The sequence below is a fragment of the Heterodontus francisci genome, chromosome 6 (genome assembly GCF_036365525.1).
Source record: "Heterodontus francisci isolate sHetFra1 chromosome 6, sHetFra1.hap1, whole genome shotgun sequence".
Taxonomy (NCBI): domain Eukaryota; kingdom Metazoa; phylum Chordata; class Chondrichthyes; order Heterodontiformes; family Heterodontidae; genus Heterodontus; species Heterodontus francisci.
In genome coordinates this window covers 127978371-128000740 of record NC_090376.1, presented here as the reverse complement: position 1 = coordinate 128000740, position 22370 = coordinate 127978371, and the positions used below count along the sequence as shown (strand labels likewise).

At 40.6% G+C, this 22370-nt stretch overlaps 1 protein-coding gene across 2 annotated transcripts in view; it reads left to right on the top strand.

Moving 5' to 3' along the window:
* The window catches only part of LOC137371029 (kelch-like protein 1), a 282921-nt gene that overhangs the window by 151227 nt on the left and 109324 nt on the right, over positions 1 to 22370 (top strand). For both annotated transcript variants that reach the window (XM_068032934.1, XM_068032933.1), the window contains one exon: positions 2039 to 2235. In XM_068032934.1, coding sequence (XP_067889035.1) covers positions 2039 to 2235 — 197 coding nt within the window. The remainder of the gene's footprint in view (positions 1 to 2038; positions 2236 to 22370) is intronic.

Here is a 22370-nt window from a genome sequence, read left to right as displayed (position 1 = left end):
AGAAGGACTGTTTTTTTTTTCTTATTCACTCTAACAAAACTCTTAATAATTTATAAATCCTCTACCAAACCTTCTATTAGCTTTCTCTCCTCCAGTGGAAATATTCCAGTATTCCAAGTTGTTTTCATAACTGTACTTTTCTATTCCCAATATCATTTTGGTGAATCTACTCTCTGTTCAATCTTTTTTATCATGGGACATCTGGAACTGTGCTGAATAGCAATGGCATAACCAGAAATTTATCTTTATCTATACTTATTTGTCCTTGCACATAGATACATGCACACACTAAGAGTAAAGGTGGAGCACTAATGATCCTGGGGCACAACACTTATATTTCCTCATTTGCAAATATCTTAGTGCCTGTTTGAGGCCAAGGCTCTGGGCACCTGTTTCGATGCTTATACCATCAGGCATGGAATGTTCCTGTGCATGTCGCCCACCATATTGGAAACTTTGGTGCCTGCTTTACGCCTATTTCAGATCATAAAGCCCCACAAGTCATGCAGGTTAATTTCAATGCTTGGGTGGTAGAAAGCTTTCAAATCACGAGGACTCCCTTCCCCATTGAGAGGAATTTCAGGACATGGAGGGATTAAAGATGTAACTCACCAAAACATCTCCACCAATTAGAAAAAATATAGGGGCTTTGAATAAAGAGAAGGCGTAGTTCAACACTCTGACCCGTCCTACTGTGAACTTTGGGGTTGGATGGATGGAGGGAGGGAAGGATAGTTCACAACTCCCTCCACTGGCCACATAAAAATCTTGACCTCTCCTCATTAACCAAGATCAGAGAAAAACAGCCCATTCAGAATAAAACAGTGCCGCTCCACTGCCAGTTTGATGTTGTGACATGTTGGCAATGTAAAGGACTCTTGTATTTATTGCAACTCAAAATGATTTCACTGCTTTTTAAAAAATATATTTTATTTAAACCAAAATAAAAAGAAAATTTGAATTGGCAATTGAATCACTTAATGAAGTTCCCGAGCAAACTGTCTTTAAAACATTCATGTGCCTGCGCAGATATAGCAGTGCAATGGTTATAGTACTGAGTTAGCAACCAATTGGTTGGGAGTTCAAATCCCACATAGGGTAAGTAGTGACATTGAATTCAATAAATCTAGTAAATTGTGGGCTGCCATCCGAGGAAAAAATGACCATGAAAATTATGTTGTAAAACCAAATACCCTTTAGGGAAGAGAACGAGCTACTGCTAACTTTTCTAGCTTAAATGTGATTCCAGTCCAAAGTATTTGGTTAACTCTTCACGCCTCCAGGTCAAGTAGAGATGGGCAATAATTATGTTCTTGCCAAGTGTCACCCACATCCCAAGGACAAATAATAAAGAATAAAAAATTATGATTTGTGCCTAAACTATTTTTTAAATGGCTTGAAATTTTCCCTTCCTTCATCTTGCATAGGTTAAGGTATGATGTGGAGGTCAAGTACATCATGTACGAGTACATCCACAAATCCCTGGTGTTGAAAATATGGAGCATGATTTCTAAGGATCTGTTCAGTTTTTGGTGTGATTATACATTTTCTCACCCATTGCACACTTCCATTGTGAAAGAAATATTTCTTTAGATTTCTGAGTGAGATTATTTTAATACTCAGTTAACCCATTGGAAACAAATGGATAAACAGCGGTATTAAAATTATGCTGATTGGAAAATCTAGGTTTGCATCGCTATACTGGAGGAGGGAAACAGTTCTGCATCATTTGTTTTGCAATTACATAATGCATGCTGGCACTTTCACAATTCAATGATTTGTATCACATCTGATTGCCAAAGAAAGGTTTGTTTAGCAGTTCAGAGTAACTTGTCTCTTTAGCATGGAATTAGCTCACACACAAAAAGAATATTCAAATATACTTTTTAATGGTTTTCATTGTTATTGACAGTCACAAAGAGCTAAGTGTATGTGACCATTGTGCAATAATAATATTCTCCTTTGAAATTTTTGTTTACCATGCCACTCTTGGAAGCATATTTGTCACAGTGTGTTTTGGGAATGTATTTGTTCTCAGGCTGCCTTGAGTTAAAGGAGGAGACAATCGAGAATCTCTTAGCAGCTGCCTGCCTGCTCCAACTCTCCCAAGTAGTGGAAGTGTGCTGCCATTTCCTGATGAAGCTGCTCCATCCATCAAACTGCCTGGGTATCCGTGCATTTGCTGATGCTCAGGGCTGCACTGAATTAATGAAGGTGGCTCACAGCTATACTATGGTAAGGTGACAAGAGATATTTTATTTCAAATCACCTTCTTGCATCACTTCTCCCTTTCCCCTGCATGTATATTGTTCTACGTGAACAGACTTTCTCATGTATACTGTCAGTGTTCAGACTGGCGTGCCCATTTCTACCAGAAACAGAAATCGAAATCAAAATGTCAACGAAGATTGTGTTTCTGTCCTAAATTTTGTACAGGTAAGTTTTACAAGATCAATGAATGGAAAATTTGGTGGCAAGTCTACTGCCTTCTGTGCCCAAGTTCTTGATATTATGCAAGGCTTTTTATAAAGTGCAAGGGACTGGGACTAATCTGATAGCTCTGTCAAAGAGCCAGCACAGGCATAATGGGCTGAACGGCCTCCCTTTGCATTGTATGAATCTATGATTTTTTTTGCTGATGTAGAAAACCTCCCTCTCAGGAGCGAAAATTTGCTGTAGCTGTTAAAATGCTTCTAATATCGCGGCCCTCTATAAATTTTGAGGATTGATGCTGTTGAGAGTGTTCTCTTTTTTGAATTTTTTTTAAAATAAATAATGATATTTATAATAAGTTTGTCAGTGGATCCATAGTGCTTCACCAGAAATTTGTTTTTTGGTTGGTTTAGATTTTCAAATGGACTTGTCTTACTGAAGGACCGGAATTAAATGAACGCCATCTTATTTCCCCCACTAGCTGTGCAAGTTTATGCATCGAGTGCTCGAAACACACAAGTTACAAAGGTCCTTTATCTGATGATCTATGTTGAGTTAATTGATCTCAGCCAATCTCAATGGTAAGGGTATTACAATAGGGTTCAGTGCCCCTGATTTTGATACGTGAAAATCATGTCTGGTTCCTGCTCCTGACTGCTATCCAGTGAACTCCCTTGCAGAACAGTAGTGACTTACCGGAGGTTCTGATGACTGGAGTCCCTGAAATCATGTTCCAGCCAGCACTCAATTCTTTCAGGAGAGAAGAGGAGGGAAAAGCTTCAATCACCATTGCACAAAAAAGTATTTGGCAAACTATTTTCTTGTCAAACAAATTTCAACACTGGCATAAATGATATTAATATGCAGTCAATCTGACTTGAATACATTTCGATCAGAATGGTATGTTGCCATTGTCATTGCCATGTATTGTCTGTACTCTAGGACCTTTTATGGTCTCACAACTCAACTGGCTTAACAGGATCACATTCTTTTAATTTTTACTGATTTTGAGTGGCATCTGGGTACAGTTGGATAAAAACCAAATGCAGCTTCTTAACACACCAAGTTAGTTATCAGACGTTTTGGTCAGGATCCAAGCATTGTTGAATCACACAGAACAATACACATAACTAGACTCTTTCATTAGGCTCTGCTGAGTATATTTTAATGCTTTGGAAGTGGCACTTTGACATACTGCGCCGCCATGCAACCGCGATCTAGCACGTGGTGGTGCAGTTCCATATGCAGGGCGGTCCGGTCCCCCAATCACGTGGCGGGATGGGCCCTGCGACGCTGGAAATGGCATCAGCTGCCTCTGTGCAGGCACTGCCGCCGTTTTTAAAGGGCGGCCAGGCCTGCACAGAGAGAAAAAATGTCAACCCCTGAACCCCCCCCACCCCACCAAGCAACTACACTGTACATAATTGTGTGACCCATCCCCCAATACTCAGAAATAAATGGTAGCCCCGTTCCCAACCCCACCCAAAACACTTAAATTGAATAGTTGACCTCTCCCGCTACAAACTGCACTAAGTGCAGAGGTCACCCTCCCCCCCACCTCCCCACCATCCCCCCCCCCCCACACACACACCAGAAATGCAGAGTTTACCCCATTTCCCCCGTCCCCACCAACTACACTAAAAATTCTAAGTTCCCCGTTCCCACCTCAGTGGCACCAGCTTTCCGTGGAAGGGAAAGTGAAGGTGCGTGAGTGCCGACCGCCGCTTGGAAGATCGCCCAACTGGATGTACTTCAAACCAAGACCAAACAGGGCATGGAACCTGTAAAGCAACATTTGCAAGGGTGTGCCTAACATTTGCACCATTGTTGGAACGTTGTTCCCAGAATCTCCATGGACTTTATCAATATGGCGCTGGCAGAACTAAAATATTAAAATCAGTCTCAATCTGAGGAAGAGACTGATACCAAATAATAGCTTGTTTAGTTATGTGGACACTAAGGAACTGAACTGCTCTAGATGACCATTAAATCTGCCCCAACGTGTGGACATTAAAACATCATGTGTGCTGTTATGAGATATAGGACACCAAAAAATGTAAAAGCAATAAAGTATAATTTTAATGTACTGCACTCTTCTGGAATAGCTTTCCATGGCGAAAAAAATATTGATGTAGAAATTTCTGGTACAATCTATAAAATGTAATGAAATAGAAATTGAAAATGCCCCAGCTGTTCACTGGAGATATTGCTGAATTTATTAATACGATAAAATGCATTGAGACTTAGTTCCTTAAATATTGGTGAATCTCATTTTATATACTAATAAAGAGACTTGTGCAGTAAAAGTATTAGCATACATGAATAAATAATGATGGTCATTGTCTGCAGAGGAGATAACAATCAAATGTGTGGGAATGAGCAATGTCTTGATAAAAAAGAATTTGGAGTAACTGCAACAGTTGGCTGCAAGGGATAGCAACACTGACATAAAATGCATAACAATAGTTTCTATAGTTTCTTCCTATCCCACCGTTCACAGTATATAGCAAAATAAATTGATTCCGCAGTGCCTGTCCACCATCTACAAGGCACAGGTCAGGATTGTGATGGAATACTCTCCACTTGCCTGGATAGGTGCAGCTCCAACAACACTCAAGAAGCTCGACACCATCCAGGACAAAGCAGCCCGCTTGATCAGCACCCCATCCACCACCTTAAACATTCACTCCCTCCACCATCGGCGCACAGTGACAATGGTGCGTACCATCTACAAGAAGCACTGCAGCAACTTGCCAAGGCTCCTTCAACTGCACCTTCCAAAACCCCGAGCTCTACTGCTGAGAATGACAAGGGCAGCAGGCACATGGGAACACCACCACCTGCAAGTGCCCCACCAAGTCACGCACCATCCTGACTTTGAACTATATATCCATTCCTTCACTATCATTGGGTCAAAATCCTGGAACTCCCTACCTAATAGCAGTGGGGAAGTACCTACACGACATGGACTGCAGCAGTTCAAGAAGACGGCTCACCACCACCTTTTCAAGGACAGTTGGGGATGAGCAATAAATGTCACCTTTCCAGTGATGCTCAAATGCATGAACGAATAAAAAAAGTATTATTCGATAGGTAAACCATGAGTATGCTGAGTCAACATAGATCATTTTTAATTTCTTAAAATAGGAGCATAGGTAAAGGTGTAGCTCATTCAGCTCCTCAAGCCTGCTCCGCCATTCAATTAGATCATGGTTGATCTGTATCTTAATGCCATCTATCCACCTATGCTCCATAAAACTTAATACCCTTGCCTAACAAAAATCTATATATCTTGATTTTGAAATTTTCAATTGATCCAACCTCAACTGACTTTAGGGAGAAAGAGTTCCAGGTTTCCACTAATCCCTGTTATTTTTTTATTTGTTTGTAGGATGTGGGCATTGCTGGCTAGGCCAGCATTTGCTGCCCATCCCTAACTGCAGTGGCTTGCCAGGCCATTTCACAGAATCACAGAATAATACAGTGCAGAAGAGGCCCTTTGGCCCATCGAGTCTGCACCGATGCATTAAAGACACCTGACCTGTCTACCTAATCCCATTTGCCAGCACTTGGCCCATAGCCTTGAAGGTTATGACGTGCCAAGTGCTCATCCAGGTACTTTTTAAAGGATGTGAGGCAACCCGCCTCTACCACTCTCACAGGCAGGGCATTCCAGACCGTCACCACCCTCTGGGTAAAAAAGTTCTTCCTCAAATCCCCCTTAAACCTCCTGCCCCTCACCTTAAACTTGTGACCCCTCATAACTGACCCTTCAACTAAGGGGAACAGCTGCTCCCTATCCACCCTGTCCATGCCCTTCTTAATCCTGTTTACCTCGATCAGGTCACCCCTCAGTGTTCTCTGCTCCAGAGAATATTTCAGAGGACATTTTACGAGTCAACCACATTGCTGTGGGTCTGGAGTCACATGTAGACCAGACCAGGTAAGGATGGCAGATTCCCTTCCCTAACTGGCATTAGTGAACCAGATGGGCTTTTTACATCAATCAACTATGGTTTCATGGTTATCATTAGACTAGCTTTTAATTCCAGATTTATTAATTGAATTCAAATTTTACCATCTGCTATGGTGGGATTCAAACCCAAGTCCCCAGAGCCTGGGCTCTGGATTACTAGTCCAGTCTCATTACCACTACGCCACTGCTTCCTGACATCATATCTGAATGGCGTAGCTCAAATTTTAAGTCTATGCACCCTTGTTCTAAATATCCCCACCAGAGGAAATCAGTTCTCTCTAGCTACCCTAACAATTCCTTTAATCATCTTAAATATCTCAGTTAAATCACCCCTTAATCTACTATAGTCAAGAATATACAAGCAACCTGTCCTTATCAGTTAACCTTTTAACCCCAGTATCATTCCGAAAAATGTACATAAATTCTCTCCTGGCATAACATTACCCAATAGGGGCAACAGGTGACTCCATTGTCTCTGGTGATGGCTTTTAAAGTTTGTTATGTGAATGTTTCCTATTCTTGCTGTAATGTATTTTCGATTACCTCTACACCTTCCAGACCATCTTCACTAAACTTGACAGCGAGATGTGTAAGTTTTCAGTACTGTGCTTTGGATAACATACAAAGCAACCTTTTGATTAATTATTTATTTTAGCTACTGGAATTAAGTTTGTTTGATAACGTTCATGTGAAAAACCGTGGGACATTTTACTATGTTAAAGGTGCTACATAAATGCAAGTTATTGTAATTTAGGGCTCCATTCAATCTATCATTCCTATCTGCAACAAATGATAGAACATTATAACATTAGAACTCATTTTAGGCAAATTATTCAGCAAACCTTTGTAGCAGAAGATGGACAAGTAACATTTGCTAAATACATTTGCTTAAGGGTATGATATTGTAGTGGTTATGTTACTGGACTAATAATCCAGAGACTGTGAATTCCAATCCCACCAAGGCAGTTTGCAAAACCTAAGTGGTTCACTAATGTCCCTTAAAAAATGAAATCTGCAATCATTCCCCAGTCTGACCTATATATGACTCCAGTCCTGCACCAATGTGACTCTTAACTGCCCTCTGATGTGACCTAGCAAGTTTCTGAGATTGTGGTGCTTCAAGAGGAAGGTCCACAATGTTAATAAATGCCAATGGTGCCCAAAATGTCAAGGATGTATTATAAAAAGTAATAGTCGCAAATGTTAACTAAGTGCCGTGACGTTTTGCTTCAGATCTGACTGATCTGCTCTGTAATTCTACATTTTGTGTCTTTAGTTGAAGCGAAAAAACCCAACAGCTTCATGCAAACAATTCAAGGTCTCATCTGGATGAAACTTTCCTTAGAGCCTATGGCCATACCTGGGAGTTGTTCAGTAAATAACTGGTTGATACATCTGTGAAAATTGGAGAAAGTTTGCAGAGATGCACACCACTACTTCTGACCAAGCCTTAATTACCCAAATTCAACCATATTAGGGTACTTTATGAACACCCTGATTTGTGCCACTTGGTTCAGTACCCACCTCATGCTCAGAATGTGGTGCGGAGTTTCTGAGAACACAAAGAACAAGGCGTCTGAACTCTTAAATAGATGGGCCCATTGTATGTTTGATATTCATCTGCACAGAAAACCCTCCAGTTTCCAGGAGACAGAAGTAAAGATGTATGAAACCCACGCATATGAATTAAGAAGTGAAAATGTGCTACAAGCAAGTTATGCTGCCAGCTTTGTACTGTCACATCTGGCTATAGTATTCTTACTTAGTGTTCCACCTGAGTGGTATCCTTGTCAATGCCTACAAAATATATCAGCCCTGGGAAATAGAAAAACACAAGGGTTATTGAGGTGTTACAATTACACCTTCATGTAGGTTCCTACAGACTGAAAATATGGCAAAGAAAATCACAAAATACGACTTGCTTTCAGTTGCCGTCACTTTCATCATTGACCGGGTGCCTTCAGTTTTTTTTAGAAATGTTCAGAATAAATATTTAAATTTGAATTGATCTACCTTTGGCTGACCTGATAATTCTGACATTAAAAAAAAATCCCAAATTTGAGCCATTTTGTTATTGATTTCTCTATCTGTGTGATTGATGCCTTCTCCACCTCTCAGCCTGACTCCCTGCATTCGGACCATAAACCCTTGTTGTTCTCGAATGTGGATGAAATGCTGGGCACAGTTCTTTAAAACCAGAACAGTTCACTAACAACAGGATGCCAGTCAAATCAGAGGCCACTTGCCACATAAAGATTATGCTCAAGTTCTACATGATAATTTGACCTGTTTCAACTGTCCATGCGTACAAGAAGTGTGACAAAGAAAAAAACACTCAAACTTAAGAATTATAAAAATTGACCTTACTTTTCAAAAAGTGGACAATGCTGCAAAAGATGGCCACATGCTGTGTATTCAAACATGGCCAATGAGAACTTGACTGCCAAAAGAATTCAACAAATTTACCATGACCCCCAAAACCTATCCCCCACTTACAACTGCTTACCCCTTTTCTGCTGTACCTGTATTTTTGTGTGTGTGCATGTCAGTGTTTGTATGTGTGTGTGTGTGAGCGAATGTGTGAGCATATGCGTTTGCGACAATTTTGAGTTAAGGCGTATTGATCAATAAATAATTGATTTTCTGTTTTAAATCTGTCACTATCTGTTTATTTGACAAAGGGGTTAAACCCTAAAAACAAAAAAAAACTTGCTGCGATCAGGTGGGAGTTGAATAGTGGGAACCACCCAAACCCTTCACCATGTGGCCATAACACAACAAACAACTGAAGTAGAAACAAATAATTACTTCTGTTTTATCCACACTATAACCACCTTAAATGGGTTGTTTGTTGCATGTCCATCATCTTTCATAGATGAAAGGATGCCAACAACACACAAAAAACTACGCTACTTTGGTCTTTTGCAGAATGTGCAATATGAGAAAACCCATTTTTGTAGATGTTATCTTGACAAACTTTGGCAATTTGCAGAATAGCCTAGATAATATAATTAGTTTGAGAATTCTGCCTTTTCAGAAATGTTTTCTCTTTCTTTCAAATTCTGTAGCTATCACTAGATGGTAACATGCTGCATGTCAGAAAGACAACTCATTGATTGTAGACTGATTTGAGGTGGCCTAAGGACAAGATAAGACATTATGGGCAAGATTTTAACTAATTCAAAACCTATCCACTTGCATGGAGTTAAAATCGGGCCTCATATAAATGTAAGTTCTTGCTCTTTACGTGAGCGTTTAATAAACTGCCTGTGTTGAACTGTCTTTAAGATTAAACATACCATTTTGCTTATTGGAATCCTAATTACATTTTTAAAATTCTCATCCTGATTTTCAAGTCCTTCATTGGCCTCGGCCCTCCCTATTTCTATAACTTCCTCCACCCCTATAACCCTCTGAGATATCTGCGCTCCTCCAATTCTACCTCTTGCACATCCCTGATTTTAATCACTCCACCATTTATGACCGTGCTTTCACTGCCTAGTTCCTAAGCTATAGAATTTTCATTCTAAACCTCTCCACCTCTTTCTCCTCCTTTGAGCACCTTAAAACTCTCTTTATGTGGCTCGGTGTCACATTTTGTTTGATAACGCTCCTGTGAAGCACCTTCAGACATTTTACGATATTAAAGGTGCTATATAAATGCAGATTTCTGTTGTTGTCTACCTTCACAATTTTAAACTGAAGAATTTAGTTCAACAGAGTGTCACAAGTCATTCCTCATTGTGATTTACAAGGTATGGGGATCCAGAAGTACCTGTGAGCTCTGCATGCCTTTTACAACCACATTTTGATCAGCCACTGTCATAGGGCTGAATTTTATCGGCCCTCCCCGACGTCAGGGGTCATGGCAGGGGGGACCAGAAAATATTTCCGGGAGAGGCCCGTCACAGGCCTCGACACTGGGAAGGCGAGGCCTCCTGGCTGTTGGTGGCGGCATCACAGTTTCCATATGTTAATAAATTTGAATTAATTAACTGCTGCCGCTGGTCGTACCGTTGCGATAGTCCAGCCAATTGCCAGAACTCCCGTGCCTACGGATCTCCATTTGGAGATCTGAGGCGGTACTCTGGTTGGGGTGGGGGGGGAGTAGGTACATTTTCAGGGCAGTGGGTGAGCGGGGAAAATCATCGCGATTGGTGGAGGGGATGCAGGGAAGGGGTTGAAGCTAAAAGGTTATAAACTTTGTGGGGGGAAAGGTTAGGATCGCTAGGTAATTTCCTTTGGGGGAGAGGGCAATTAATAAATTATTTAGTCATTGGGGGGGTGGGAGAGGGGATTGAAACTTTTATTACATTTTTCACTTTAATTTAATCTCTCCTGTAATTTTAAAAAAGTTAAATTAAACTGAAGGGCTGGAAGCCCTTTAAAAATGGCACCAGTGCCTGTGCAGTGGTACCAGATGCCGTGCTGGGGACGGAACACCCACCCCTTCCACATCTTCGGGGGTGAGCGGTGTGACCCAGTCATGTAAATGAGCCGACCTGCTCAATATTGCTGCCAGAAACATTCAGCCCATAGTTTCCTGGCCTGATCTCTGTTTACTGAAATGCATGTTCTTTGGCTTCTTCTTTAACTAAGATGATCCATATGCAGGGACTGTACTAATTGTATTGATTCTTTTTCATTATATGCATTTCTACAGCAGATGAAATTTCACTTAACATTTGTGGTTATCTCAACCAGAAAACATTAGGTTCAAGATAAGCCGATAATCACTACATGACCATCGACTGAATTATGGTAAGATGGGCCTGTCATCCCAAGGGTTTGAAGTGTAGCTATGTCATTAAGATAAACCATTTCGGCAAGAAGAAGAGCTGACTGCATGAATGTACATTAGGGGTAATTTGCTTTAACATTTGGAAAGATCACTCTTTTAAGCAGAGGAATGCAAGCACACAGATGTTGCTCTTACAGCACATCATTAGTTTTTCTGGTTATTTAGTCAATGTTACCATGACCACAAATGATGAAGAAGCTGTGTGGGTGACATCTGCCCATTGTTGCAAATCTCTCTGCACTTAACAGATTTTACTTCCGTACCATATAATCTACCAGTTGGTGAGTGCATTAAACCTTTAACCCGCAGAGGCTTTTCTAATGAAGCAAGACGGATATCGCAAACATTCTCACATTCTTTTAATTGCATCATCAATACACCATATATGTGTGAAATTGTAGCTGAATAAGAGAGAAGAAAAACTACTTCAGGTCACGAGGGGCTACCGATTTTACAGTTATTCGAAGAACATTTTGTATACATTGTCACTGATTAACTTTAAAAGCCGCTAACTATCTTGGAACTTTTAGGCTTCCTCAGTATTTGTAGCAATGGATTTCCACCTGTGTGGTCATACAGGAAATGTAAAATAGCATTTTAAATTGATATGACAATTTATCACAAACTCAAAAGTGTACAAAGCTGTAGTCCTCATCACCCTTCTGCATGCTGCCGAGTCATGGGTCCTGTACCGCTGTCATGTACACCTTCGAGAGTGTTTCCATCAGCGCTGCCTCCGTAGCATCCTCAAGATCCGCTGGCAGGACTGCATCACAAACATTGAAGTCCTGGAAACAGCCAACATCATCAGCATCGAGGCTATTCTGCTGCAAAGCCAACTGCGTTGGGCGGGTCACGTTGCCCGGATGGACGACAGTCGCCTGCCCAAGATCGTGTTGTATGGAGAGCTGACCATGGGTAAAAGGAACAGAGGGGCCCCATGCAAACGTTTCAAGGACTCCCTGAAGAAGTCCCCCTCTGTGTGCCACATCAACCATCGTCAGTGGGAAGCAGCAAGCCATAGATCGTGATGCCTAGAGATGCTGCTTCAGGAGTGCTACAGACACCTTTGAGACTGAGCGAAGAACCAGCATGAAAGAGAAAAGGAGGAAAAGGATAGATCCAAATGTCCCCAGCAGCAACTACACCTTCACTTGTACCCACTGTGGGAGAATCTGCCGGTCACGGACAGGCCTGACTAGCCACCAGCGGGCCTGCAACCAATGAGTACAACCTTCCTAAATCTTCATCCGTGAAAAAATGCCAAGAAAGACAATTTATTAGGTGAGTTTTGTGGATAGGGGCCAGATATACCTGATCAACAGAAAGTTGTTCTGGGAAATAGCTAGGTCTGTTTATCTCCTGGGAGGACAAGCCTGGGGGAGGGGAAAGTTCATAGGCTTTGCTTGAACGCAACTGAATTTTCTAGACTAGTAGCCAGATGTGCACCAGTCTGCAGCATTCAGCCATGAAAGCTATTGTAAAATTTTCTCAATATAAACTACCTCAAGATTACTCTATCTCTTTGTTTACTTCCTATCTCTTTTTGTTGAGGGCCACAATCCCAGTCTCGCTGGCCTTTCTCCCAACTCTACCGAAATTCCCCAGTGATGATAGCGATCCACTTTAATGGCCATCACACTGTAGAGAATAAAAAAATTAAAATGCCACATTATTCCGAGCTTCCGATATTTCAGCTAACAGTAGCAGGGCTGTTGCCATCATTTGCTAATAAAGAGGCATAACAATCTTTCTAAATCAAGTAATGGTTGGTATTAAAAGTCAAATTTGAAATCAATGAAGTAAAGTAATCGAATAAGTCGGTGTTAAGAGCTACGTATTGGATACGTGTGATGTGTATATAAATTAGAAACATTAACATTCTAAGATGATATAATTTATTACTTTCATTGCTGCATTACAGGCTGATCTTACATACAGACTATGTATGCTCAATGAGTGTGCAGACTCAATACAACTATGTCAATACCATGTAAAGCCATGATGTTACCATTTTAAGCCTCATGGTGTGATACTAGTGTACTCCTTAAGAAAAAATACGTTATTGCAGAAGGGATGCTGCAAATGACTTGGTCTCCCCGAACAAGTAAGAGGAAATCCCATTCCTGATATCCAGCAATCTCGACTGAATGTACACTCCAGTGCAGTCGTGAGAGAATGGTGCTGTCTTTTGAATGATATGTTAAAACAAGGCCCCATCTGCTCTCTTAAATGCATGTAGAAGACTCCATGGCACTATATCAGAGAAGAGCAGAGGAGTTCTCAGTGTCTTGGCCAATATATATATATAGATCACTCAACAACACTTAAAAACCAAAAATGCTGGAGAACCTGGCAAGCCAGGGAGTATCTGTGGAGAGAGAAACAGAGTTAATGTTTCAGGTCTGTGACCTTTCATCAGAACAGGTTCCGATGAAAGGTCACAGATCCGAAACATTAGCTCTGTTTCTCTCTCCACAGATGCTGTCTGACCTGCCGAGTATTTCCAGCATTTTCTGTTTTTATTTCAGAATTCCAGCATTCGCAGTATTTTGCGTAAAACAGATTTTCTGCTCAATATCACATTGAGGGAGCTTACTGTGTGCAAATTAACTACAGTATTTCCCACATTATAGCAGTGACTACACTTAAAAAAAAAAACTTTATCGGCTGTAAAGTGCTTTGGACGTCTTGAGGATGTGAAAGTCCGTATATAAATGTAAGTCTTGCTTTTTTTCCCAAGTGTTGTAGATGAGGTTAGAATCAGATCGACTGTGATCACTTTTTATTCTAGTTGAGTTCCCCCACCTAAATTCATTGTGCAGGATCTTGCAAAATAGCGATCACTTGTGTAAAAGGAACTGTAATTCAGGATGGGAGCAATGATACAATTCTCATAATTCTAAGTTTCCAGTTTTGATAATGACTGTTGATGTTAGTGTTTATTCATTGATTTACATTTTGAATACAGAGGAACTACAGGTGCCAATGCCTAATTAACATCTCTAGATTTAAACCACATGAGCATCTGGAATTAAAACAAGTTAATGAAATTCCTAATGGGCAGAGGCTGGGGATGTCAACTGGTAATGTCACTTTTAGCACTAAATGTTTCATATGTTCACTGTTTTTTTACACTTTTGAGGATGTTCATTTGCTAATCTAGTTCATGTATTAAGCCAAAATGTTTTGCCACAGCGCTGTATGAATCTGGAGCAATGAATATGAAATTGGTGTGCATTATATGTAAAATATCCCCCAGCGTAGTGCAGATTAAAATGGAAAGGACACCTTATTCACATCTCCTGTAGCACTCCACATTAAAAAAGTGCTCATCTTAAATTATTTCGTAGTTTCTGTTTGAACTAATTCTATTGTTTGTATAGTGCAAAATCTAAATCTTACAGCAATAAATAGAAAAAAATTGATTGCTAGAAATCTGAAGTTTGATTTTTTAAAAAAGCACAGAATGCCACTCAGTATTTGAATATAAAGCTAAATGTTTCAATTGGCATCACAAGGACCTTAATTTTTTTTGTAATAACATCAAATGGAATTTTGCAGTGCATATTTGTTAGTTTTATGCAAGGGTACATAGGCTACACTTCTGACGTGTGCAGTATTTTGGAGGCTACATATAACCTATTCTAAACATCTTTGATCAATTTTTTGTTCATTTGTACCCTTGATAAAAGAAACTTTTTATCTGGAATCAGTTAACAAAGGGGACATTTTCTGTGCCTTACCTTGTGATAATTGAACCATTTTATGTGGTAGTTGAAGAAAAATGTGTAGTAAGTGTTTCCCACACATAAACCTCAACCACCAATGGAGATTACTTCCAAAACCAAAATGAAACCTCACAGGGGTGAGATTGGTCTTCAACAAAAGTGTAAAAGGACAGCGGAAGAGAAAAGTGGGGATGGTGTAAAACAGCTGCGGATTCAGCATCACCTGTTTAGTGCTTTCGTTGAAGGCCAGTGTCGTGCAAGCCCCCACCTACCAAGAATGAGACACATTAATTTTGCCACATTAACATTGATTTTTAAACTGTTACTGGAGTAAAGAAAGAACTTGTTTTTTTTTATAAAAAACACCAGACCCTTGACTGGAAAGACATTTGCATAGCAACAGACAGTATTTGGAAAGGACAAAGGGGCCACTCCCTGCTCCAATTTAATCCACAATGGACCTTCAATTATCAGGCATTGAAGGTGGAGAAGCTAGCATTCCAGGTTAACTACTAAGATGGCCGAATACACAAACAGACGTGGTCAGATCAGTTTAGTCACATGACTAACTGACTGTTGGAGTTTTTTGAATTTGAACTTGCCACAGAGAATTTGAACTCAGAAAGCTATTTGTTTCTGGACTGAAAAAACCTCTCTCCTGTCTGCTCTCATCTTTCTCACGGAACTGAAGACCTGTTGAAGACACGTGAACCCCAAGAGGGAAAGGTCTCCTGCCGTGAACAGGTTTAAGAAGAATAGTGGGCCCCAACAAAAAGGAAGACCACCTACAATCAAGGGCTTTACAGCGAGCTCGAAGCACAGTAACAAACCACCCTTCAGAGATTGCCTCAAAATTTTTCACTTTATTTTTCTTCTCTTTTCTGTCTCTATTTGCATGTGTGTATTGCGTATGCACACTAGTGTGGGGTGCGGCGTGTATCCGTAGGCGTTAACCGAATTAGAGTTTAAGTTTAAATAATTTTCACGTTTCTTCTTTAAACCTAACAAGGCCTGTTTGTGCTCATTTCTTCCTGTTTGTGCTCATTTCTTTGCCTTATAATTGGAAAATGGTGAACAAGGATTCACCAAGGGGAGCCCAAAACACAATGTGTTTAAAAATTAACTCCTGTTGCAATAAGACTAGGTGAAGGCTGAAAGAGACCCTAAGACACCTTTCTCACCTGGTTGTAACAGCCAGTTTCAACCCCAATGTCCGTAAGACGTGTTGTTATGAAGAGTCATCCCTTTTTCACATTTGCATTTTTCTCAATCTTCCGTAACGCATGGGAAAAGTAACAATTAATGACAAATCAAAATGAAGACTTGCTTTGAGTATTGTTAATGTACTAATTTAGAATTGGCATAGAATGATAAACTTTTTTTGTTTCAAACTACATATGTGGTGAATGGCAGTGTCATCACAGTTTTAATTTTTAAATATTGTTATCATCACAGGACCAATGCTGATCCTGAGGCACTGAAGTTCAGCATTAGATGCTTCCAGCTGAAATATAGTATGGACCAGGTGCGCAGTAAAAGCCCCTCTACACTGGCCAGACAATTTGCCTTGCTTCCAGTCTGAGACGAGTACTCTCTTCTTCTTTGGGCCTCCTTATCTCGAGAGACAATGGATACGCGCCTGGAGGTGGTCAGTGGTTTGTGAAGCAGCACCTGGAGTGGCTATAAAGGCCAATTCTGGAGTGACAGGCTCTTCCACAGGTGCTGCAGAGAAATTCGTTTGTCGGGGCTGTTGCACAGTTGGCTCTCCCCTTGCGCCTCTGTCTTTTTTCCTGCCAACTACTAAGTCTCTTCGACTCGCCACAATTTAGCCCTGTCTCTACTGCACCAGTTTTGAATCTTTCCACTTTCCATATCAATCATTCTTATTGCCCCTCTGAGTGAGTTTGACACTTTAATGGTACATTAAAGGTGGTTTTCTTCTGTGTATTCGCAGCCAGAGGGAAAATCTCGTCCAATTTCATTTCACTTAGAACTCTTACAGCCAGCAGCAAGAGGAGATTGTCATTCCGTTGATTCAAGAGCAGGTTCCTGAGGTGAACGCTCATCATACAAAGCAGCCGTGCCACTAGCTGAGGGCCGATATATGACGGGTAGATATGTCCTATTCAGCTCATAATAGTTGTAAATATTATGACAATATGTTGGGATGTTATTAAATCACCAACTACTTTCCATCAAATAAAACAATTCATTGAGACCGGCAACATTTAATCCCAGGGGAATAAAAACATTTTTTTTTGTGAAACGATAACAAGCTGATGCATGATTTGGAATGTTAATTGCCCCCTTTAATCATGGCGGATTGACATGTGTCTGCACAATAATAAGTTCATTTGCTGAGCTTAGACTTCTGGTATATCTAATTTACACTGTGTTCAAGCTACATCAAAATTCGTGAACTAATGTTGTACCACCAAAGAAGCTGTAATGACAGGACTGCTATTTATCAAATGGTGTAGAAATATTATTTTAGCTGACTAGCAATCTTTGCCTTAAATTATAAGTTAATGGTTTAAAACCCATTCCAGTACTTAAGCATAACACCTACTCCAATGTTCCATTGTGTCAAAAAGTGGGATTTTTTATTATATTTGTTTCTGACCACTAACAAAATGCTGGAAACATATATTATGAAATACAAAATTTTGTTGCATTCAACTTTATTATTGGAACCAAATGTAAAAGCACATTTTGAAGGGGTTTAGGGAAGTAATTCCAGAGAGTTTGGGCCTAGGCAATTGATTACATTGCTACCTATGCTCGTGTGGCAAGAGGCCAGATTCAAAAGACAGGAGAGTATGGAGTGGTGGGGGATTGGTAAGGGTGAGGTAGGAGAAGGGATTTACAGCTGGAGGAGGTTAGAAGTGGTTGACGAGGCCATGGAGGGATGCATAACAATGAGAATTTGTTAAATCTGAGATGTTCCGGGACCAGGAACTATTGTAGGCCTGCGAGGACATGTCTTATGGGCAAGGGGACTTGGTGTACAATAGGATACAAACAGCAGAGTTTTTGATGAGCTGGAATTTGTGAATGATGATGGGCTGGTTAAGATAACATTGGACTAATTGAATGAAGATGCTGTTGTGGTCGTGGCTGTGAATGTGTCATATTCCTCTGGTGCATTTTCAGTCCGATGCTACTCATTCCTCATCCTGCTGCTACACGGAGATACTTGATTATAGCTACTTTAGGGAGAGTTTTAGCACAGGTGAACAGGTGGGATTGGGTGCAGATGGGACAGGTCAAATAGTCAAAAAATGGAAGCGCATTGAGAAGCCAGCTCAAACTATTGACTTCTGGCTTTCACTGATGCGGGACAAGGGGTGGACAGGCATTTTCAATGTTTCAATGAGGCTGGTAGCCACAGATTTAGCCTGCTCCACAGGTTCTCAGGATCATGGATTGGGTCCCTGCTTGAGATCCAAATGCCCCCAACTCCGAGACTGGGGATCACACCAATCTTCTGTTTGAGCTACACAGGTGCATGGCCACAGAGCGATCGGGAATGAGTCATGCAGGGGTCTGACAGGCCAAGCATTAGCACGGGTCCCTTTAATATTCGTGCATGTGCAGCCACATGTCAATCTTAAAGGGACTGTGCAGTCCAACAAACGGGTCACACACAGCAAAGGGACATTGGAGGGAACATTGGGCTAGACGCTCCATCCCCACCCCTGGGCCAGGGATCGGGCCCAACTGGTCCTGTGGCCTTCTCTTGAGAGTGCCCTACCCATCAAGAAATCAAGCCTGTCAATCAGGATAACTTCCATTCGGGAAACCTGTCATTAATGAAAGATGCATGCTGCAGAAACGGGCATAATCGGGCAGAAAATTCCTCTATGCTATTCACTTCTGTGACCACTGCACTAATATTTTGAAATCTTAACCTTCCTTCAGATCAGTAACTCCAGATACGATTTGAACTTAGAATATACTTTTTTGATTCTCTCCCATCTGGGTGAAATTTTACACAAGGTTTTCTTAATTAGACTTTAGTAAGGCCTTAACAAGTTAAATTGAATGTTTTAAAATACTTTTCATGAATTCTGTAAAAACGTTTTAGATGGGAGCATTTCCCATGTTAAATGTTCATGCACATCTACTTTCCCATTAAAATTAGCAAACAGAACAAGATACGGCCTTTAGCATGCTTCTGTTTCTCTAAGTCTGTGCAACATAAATAATGCACATAGTAAATACACTGATGGATTTGAACAGAGCCCAAATCTTGCTCCAAGGTATAATACCATACGTACATACAAATTAGGAGCAGGAGTAGGCCACTCGGCCCCTCGAACCTGCTCTGACATTCAATAAGTTCATGGCTGAACTGATTTCTCCACATTACCACCTACCCCCGATAACCTTCCATCCCCTTGCTTATCAAGAATCTATCTACCTCTGCCTTAAACATATTCAAAGACTGCTTCCACTGTCTTTTGAGGATGAGAGTTCCAAAGACTCACGACCCTCTCAGAGAAAACATTTCTCCTCATCTCTGTCTTAAATGGGCGACCACTTATTTTTAAACAGTGACCCCTGGGGAAACATCCTTCCCACATCCACCCTGTCAAGACCCCTCAGGATCTTATATGTTTCAATCAAGTCACCTCTTACTCTTCTAAATTCCAGCAGATACAAGCCTAGCCTGTCCAATCTTTCCTCATAATATAGCCCACCCATTCCAGGTATCAGTCTAGTCAACCTTCTTTGAACTGCTTCCAACACATTTACATCCTTCCTTAAGTAAGGAAACCAACACTGTACACTACTCCAGATGCAGTCTCACCAATTCCCTGCATAGCTGAAGCATAACCTCCCTACTTTTGTATTCAATTCCTCCCGCGATAAACAATAACATTCTATTAGCTTTCCTAATTATGTGCTGTACCTGCATACTAACCTTTTGCAATTCATGCACTAGGACACCCAGATCCCTCTGCATCTCAGAGCTCCGCAATCTGTCACCGTTTAGATAATATGCTTCTTTGTTATTCTTCCTTCCAAAATGGACAACTTTGCATTTTCCCACATTATACTCTATCTGCCAGATCTTTGCCCACTCACTTAACCTATCTATATCCCTTTGCAGCCTCCTTATGTCTATATCCCATTATAGCCTCCTTATGTCCTCTTCACAATCTACTTTCCAACCTATCTTTGTGTCATCAGCAAATCTAGCAACTATACCTTCAGTCTCTTCATATAAGTCATTTATATAAATTGTAAAAAGTTGAGGCCCCAGCACAGATCCCTGTGGCACACCACTCATTACATCTTGCTGACCAGAAAATGACCCATTTATGCCTACTCTCTGTTTCCTGTTAGCTAGCCAATTTTCTGTCCATGCCAATATGTTACCCCCTACACCATGAGCTTTTATTTTTTGCAATAAACTTTGATGTGACACCTTATCAAATGCCTTCTGGAAATCTAAGTACAATACATCCACCAGTTCCCCTTCATCCACAGCACATGTAACTCCCTCAAAGAACTTAAACCTGCCTTTTGTTTTTGGAACAATGTTTAGTTCTCAACTGTAGTGTAAGTGCTCCCAAGCTGCAGCATCCTGCCCTTTTGACACTAATAAAAGAGCCATTGAAATAGATGGACTACTGCAGAGAAGTGAGTGGTTTGCAGTTCAATCCTTTGTATAGTCACTGCCCACCGGATAGGTGAGTAGGTGGCGTGTGATTTTCATGACTCACTGTTCCTTGCAAATTCAGCGCTCTTTGTTGAATATATTAAACTTTTATAAATCAAGGGGGATTTGTTGAGCTAGATTATATAACTTATTATAGCATCTTATAATTTTTTCCTCTACATTCACCTCCATGAATTCACAAAAAGCAATTAAAAGTAATGCATTTCCACTGAGATTAATGAAAAGCCTTTCAGTATATGCACCATTTACAGTTAATGTACATGTGCTGAACAGAAGTCACGTTTTTCCTCTTCTGTGTTTATCCCAGACCCTTGCTGCAGCAACTTGATTTCCAGCTTAATGGTTTCTTTGTTTTACAATTCATTGTTACAACCAGTGGACATTATTTTTCATCTGAAGGGTTCAACAGAATGCATTTGTTCAGAATACAACATCTATCATGTTGGCAAGACGTATCAATAAATCCCCAAACTTCACACAGTGAAATTCAACATGCTTTGCATTGTGATCGCAAAATGGCCAACAGTGAATTGGCAGACCCTTCATGCCCCACCTGATTCTCTTTCCCACTGCGACAGACAAAATTGAGTGGGTTATAACAGGCTGCTGAATGACGATCACTTGTTTTGCAGCCTTGCCAAAGTAAAATTTCAACCCAATTATCGTAACACACTAAATATATCAGCCAAGATACAAGACAAGCTTTCCCATAAATAGATGCCTCTTTACTGGAAAATATGATAAGATGGAATACACAGGAATATATATTGAGGGTCATAAATATAAGATAGTTCCTAGCGAATCCAATAGTCACTAATAAATCTGATAAGAAATTCGGAATGAACTCCTTTAACCAGAGCATGGCACTCGCTACCACAGTGAGTAGTTGAGACAAACAGCATAGATGCATTTAAGGGGAAGCCAGATAAATAAACAGAAACCAACAGAAGGATATTGCTGATAGGGTGAGGTGAAGAGGGATGGGATGAAGCTCATACGGAGCATAAACACCAGCATAGAGCATTTGGGCCAAATGGCCTGTTTCAGTGCTGTAAATTCTATGTCATTCTTTGCACGCATATCTAGGTGCATAGAGAGTCAATGAGATTAAGATTGGCTGTTGGGTGAGGTACTGATTTTGTCTTGTGCCTTTTTTTTGAAGACAACTTTGAAACCAGTCTTGGAGTGGAGATTAGATTCTGCCTTTGGTGATCACTGTCACGTTAGGTCTGGTTCTTGTGGATTTAATCTTGTCTACAGTCAACGTCAGCTAACTCAGATCCATAGAAAACACTAAGGTGCAGCAACATGGAGGCAGGAATTGTCATCTTGATGTAGCAAGGAATACTCTACTGAGTTTGGGCTGGAGGCAACATGTCAGCTTGATAATGGGGAAAGCCAGCTTTGGTTTGCTTGACTTAGAAGCGTGTAGTCTAGACTGTGGATGCAACGTGAGAAATACTTTATTTTCAAGGCCTCCCATCACTTATCGTCATGAACAGAGTACTTGAATGGTCAGTTTTAGAGTTGTAACATTATTTTTTAAAATACAGCCTGTCGAACCAAGTATCTAAAAAGTTAAATGCGATCTGTGCTCCTTTTCATAGAGAGCGACCAGAAAACCACGGGCAATTAAGTTGATTATATATTTTGCACACACCTTGCCTTAACAGTCAGTCAGTGACATGTATTTTAGTTACGTCGCTGATGTGAAATTGTGAAGCTACCCATTATCTGAGA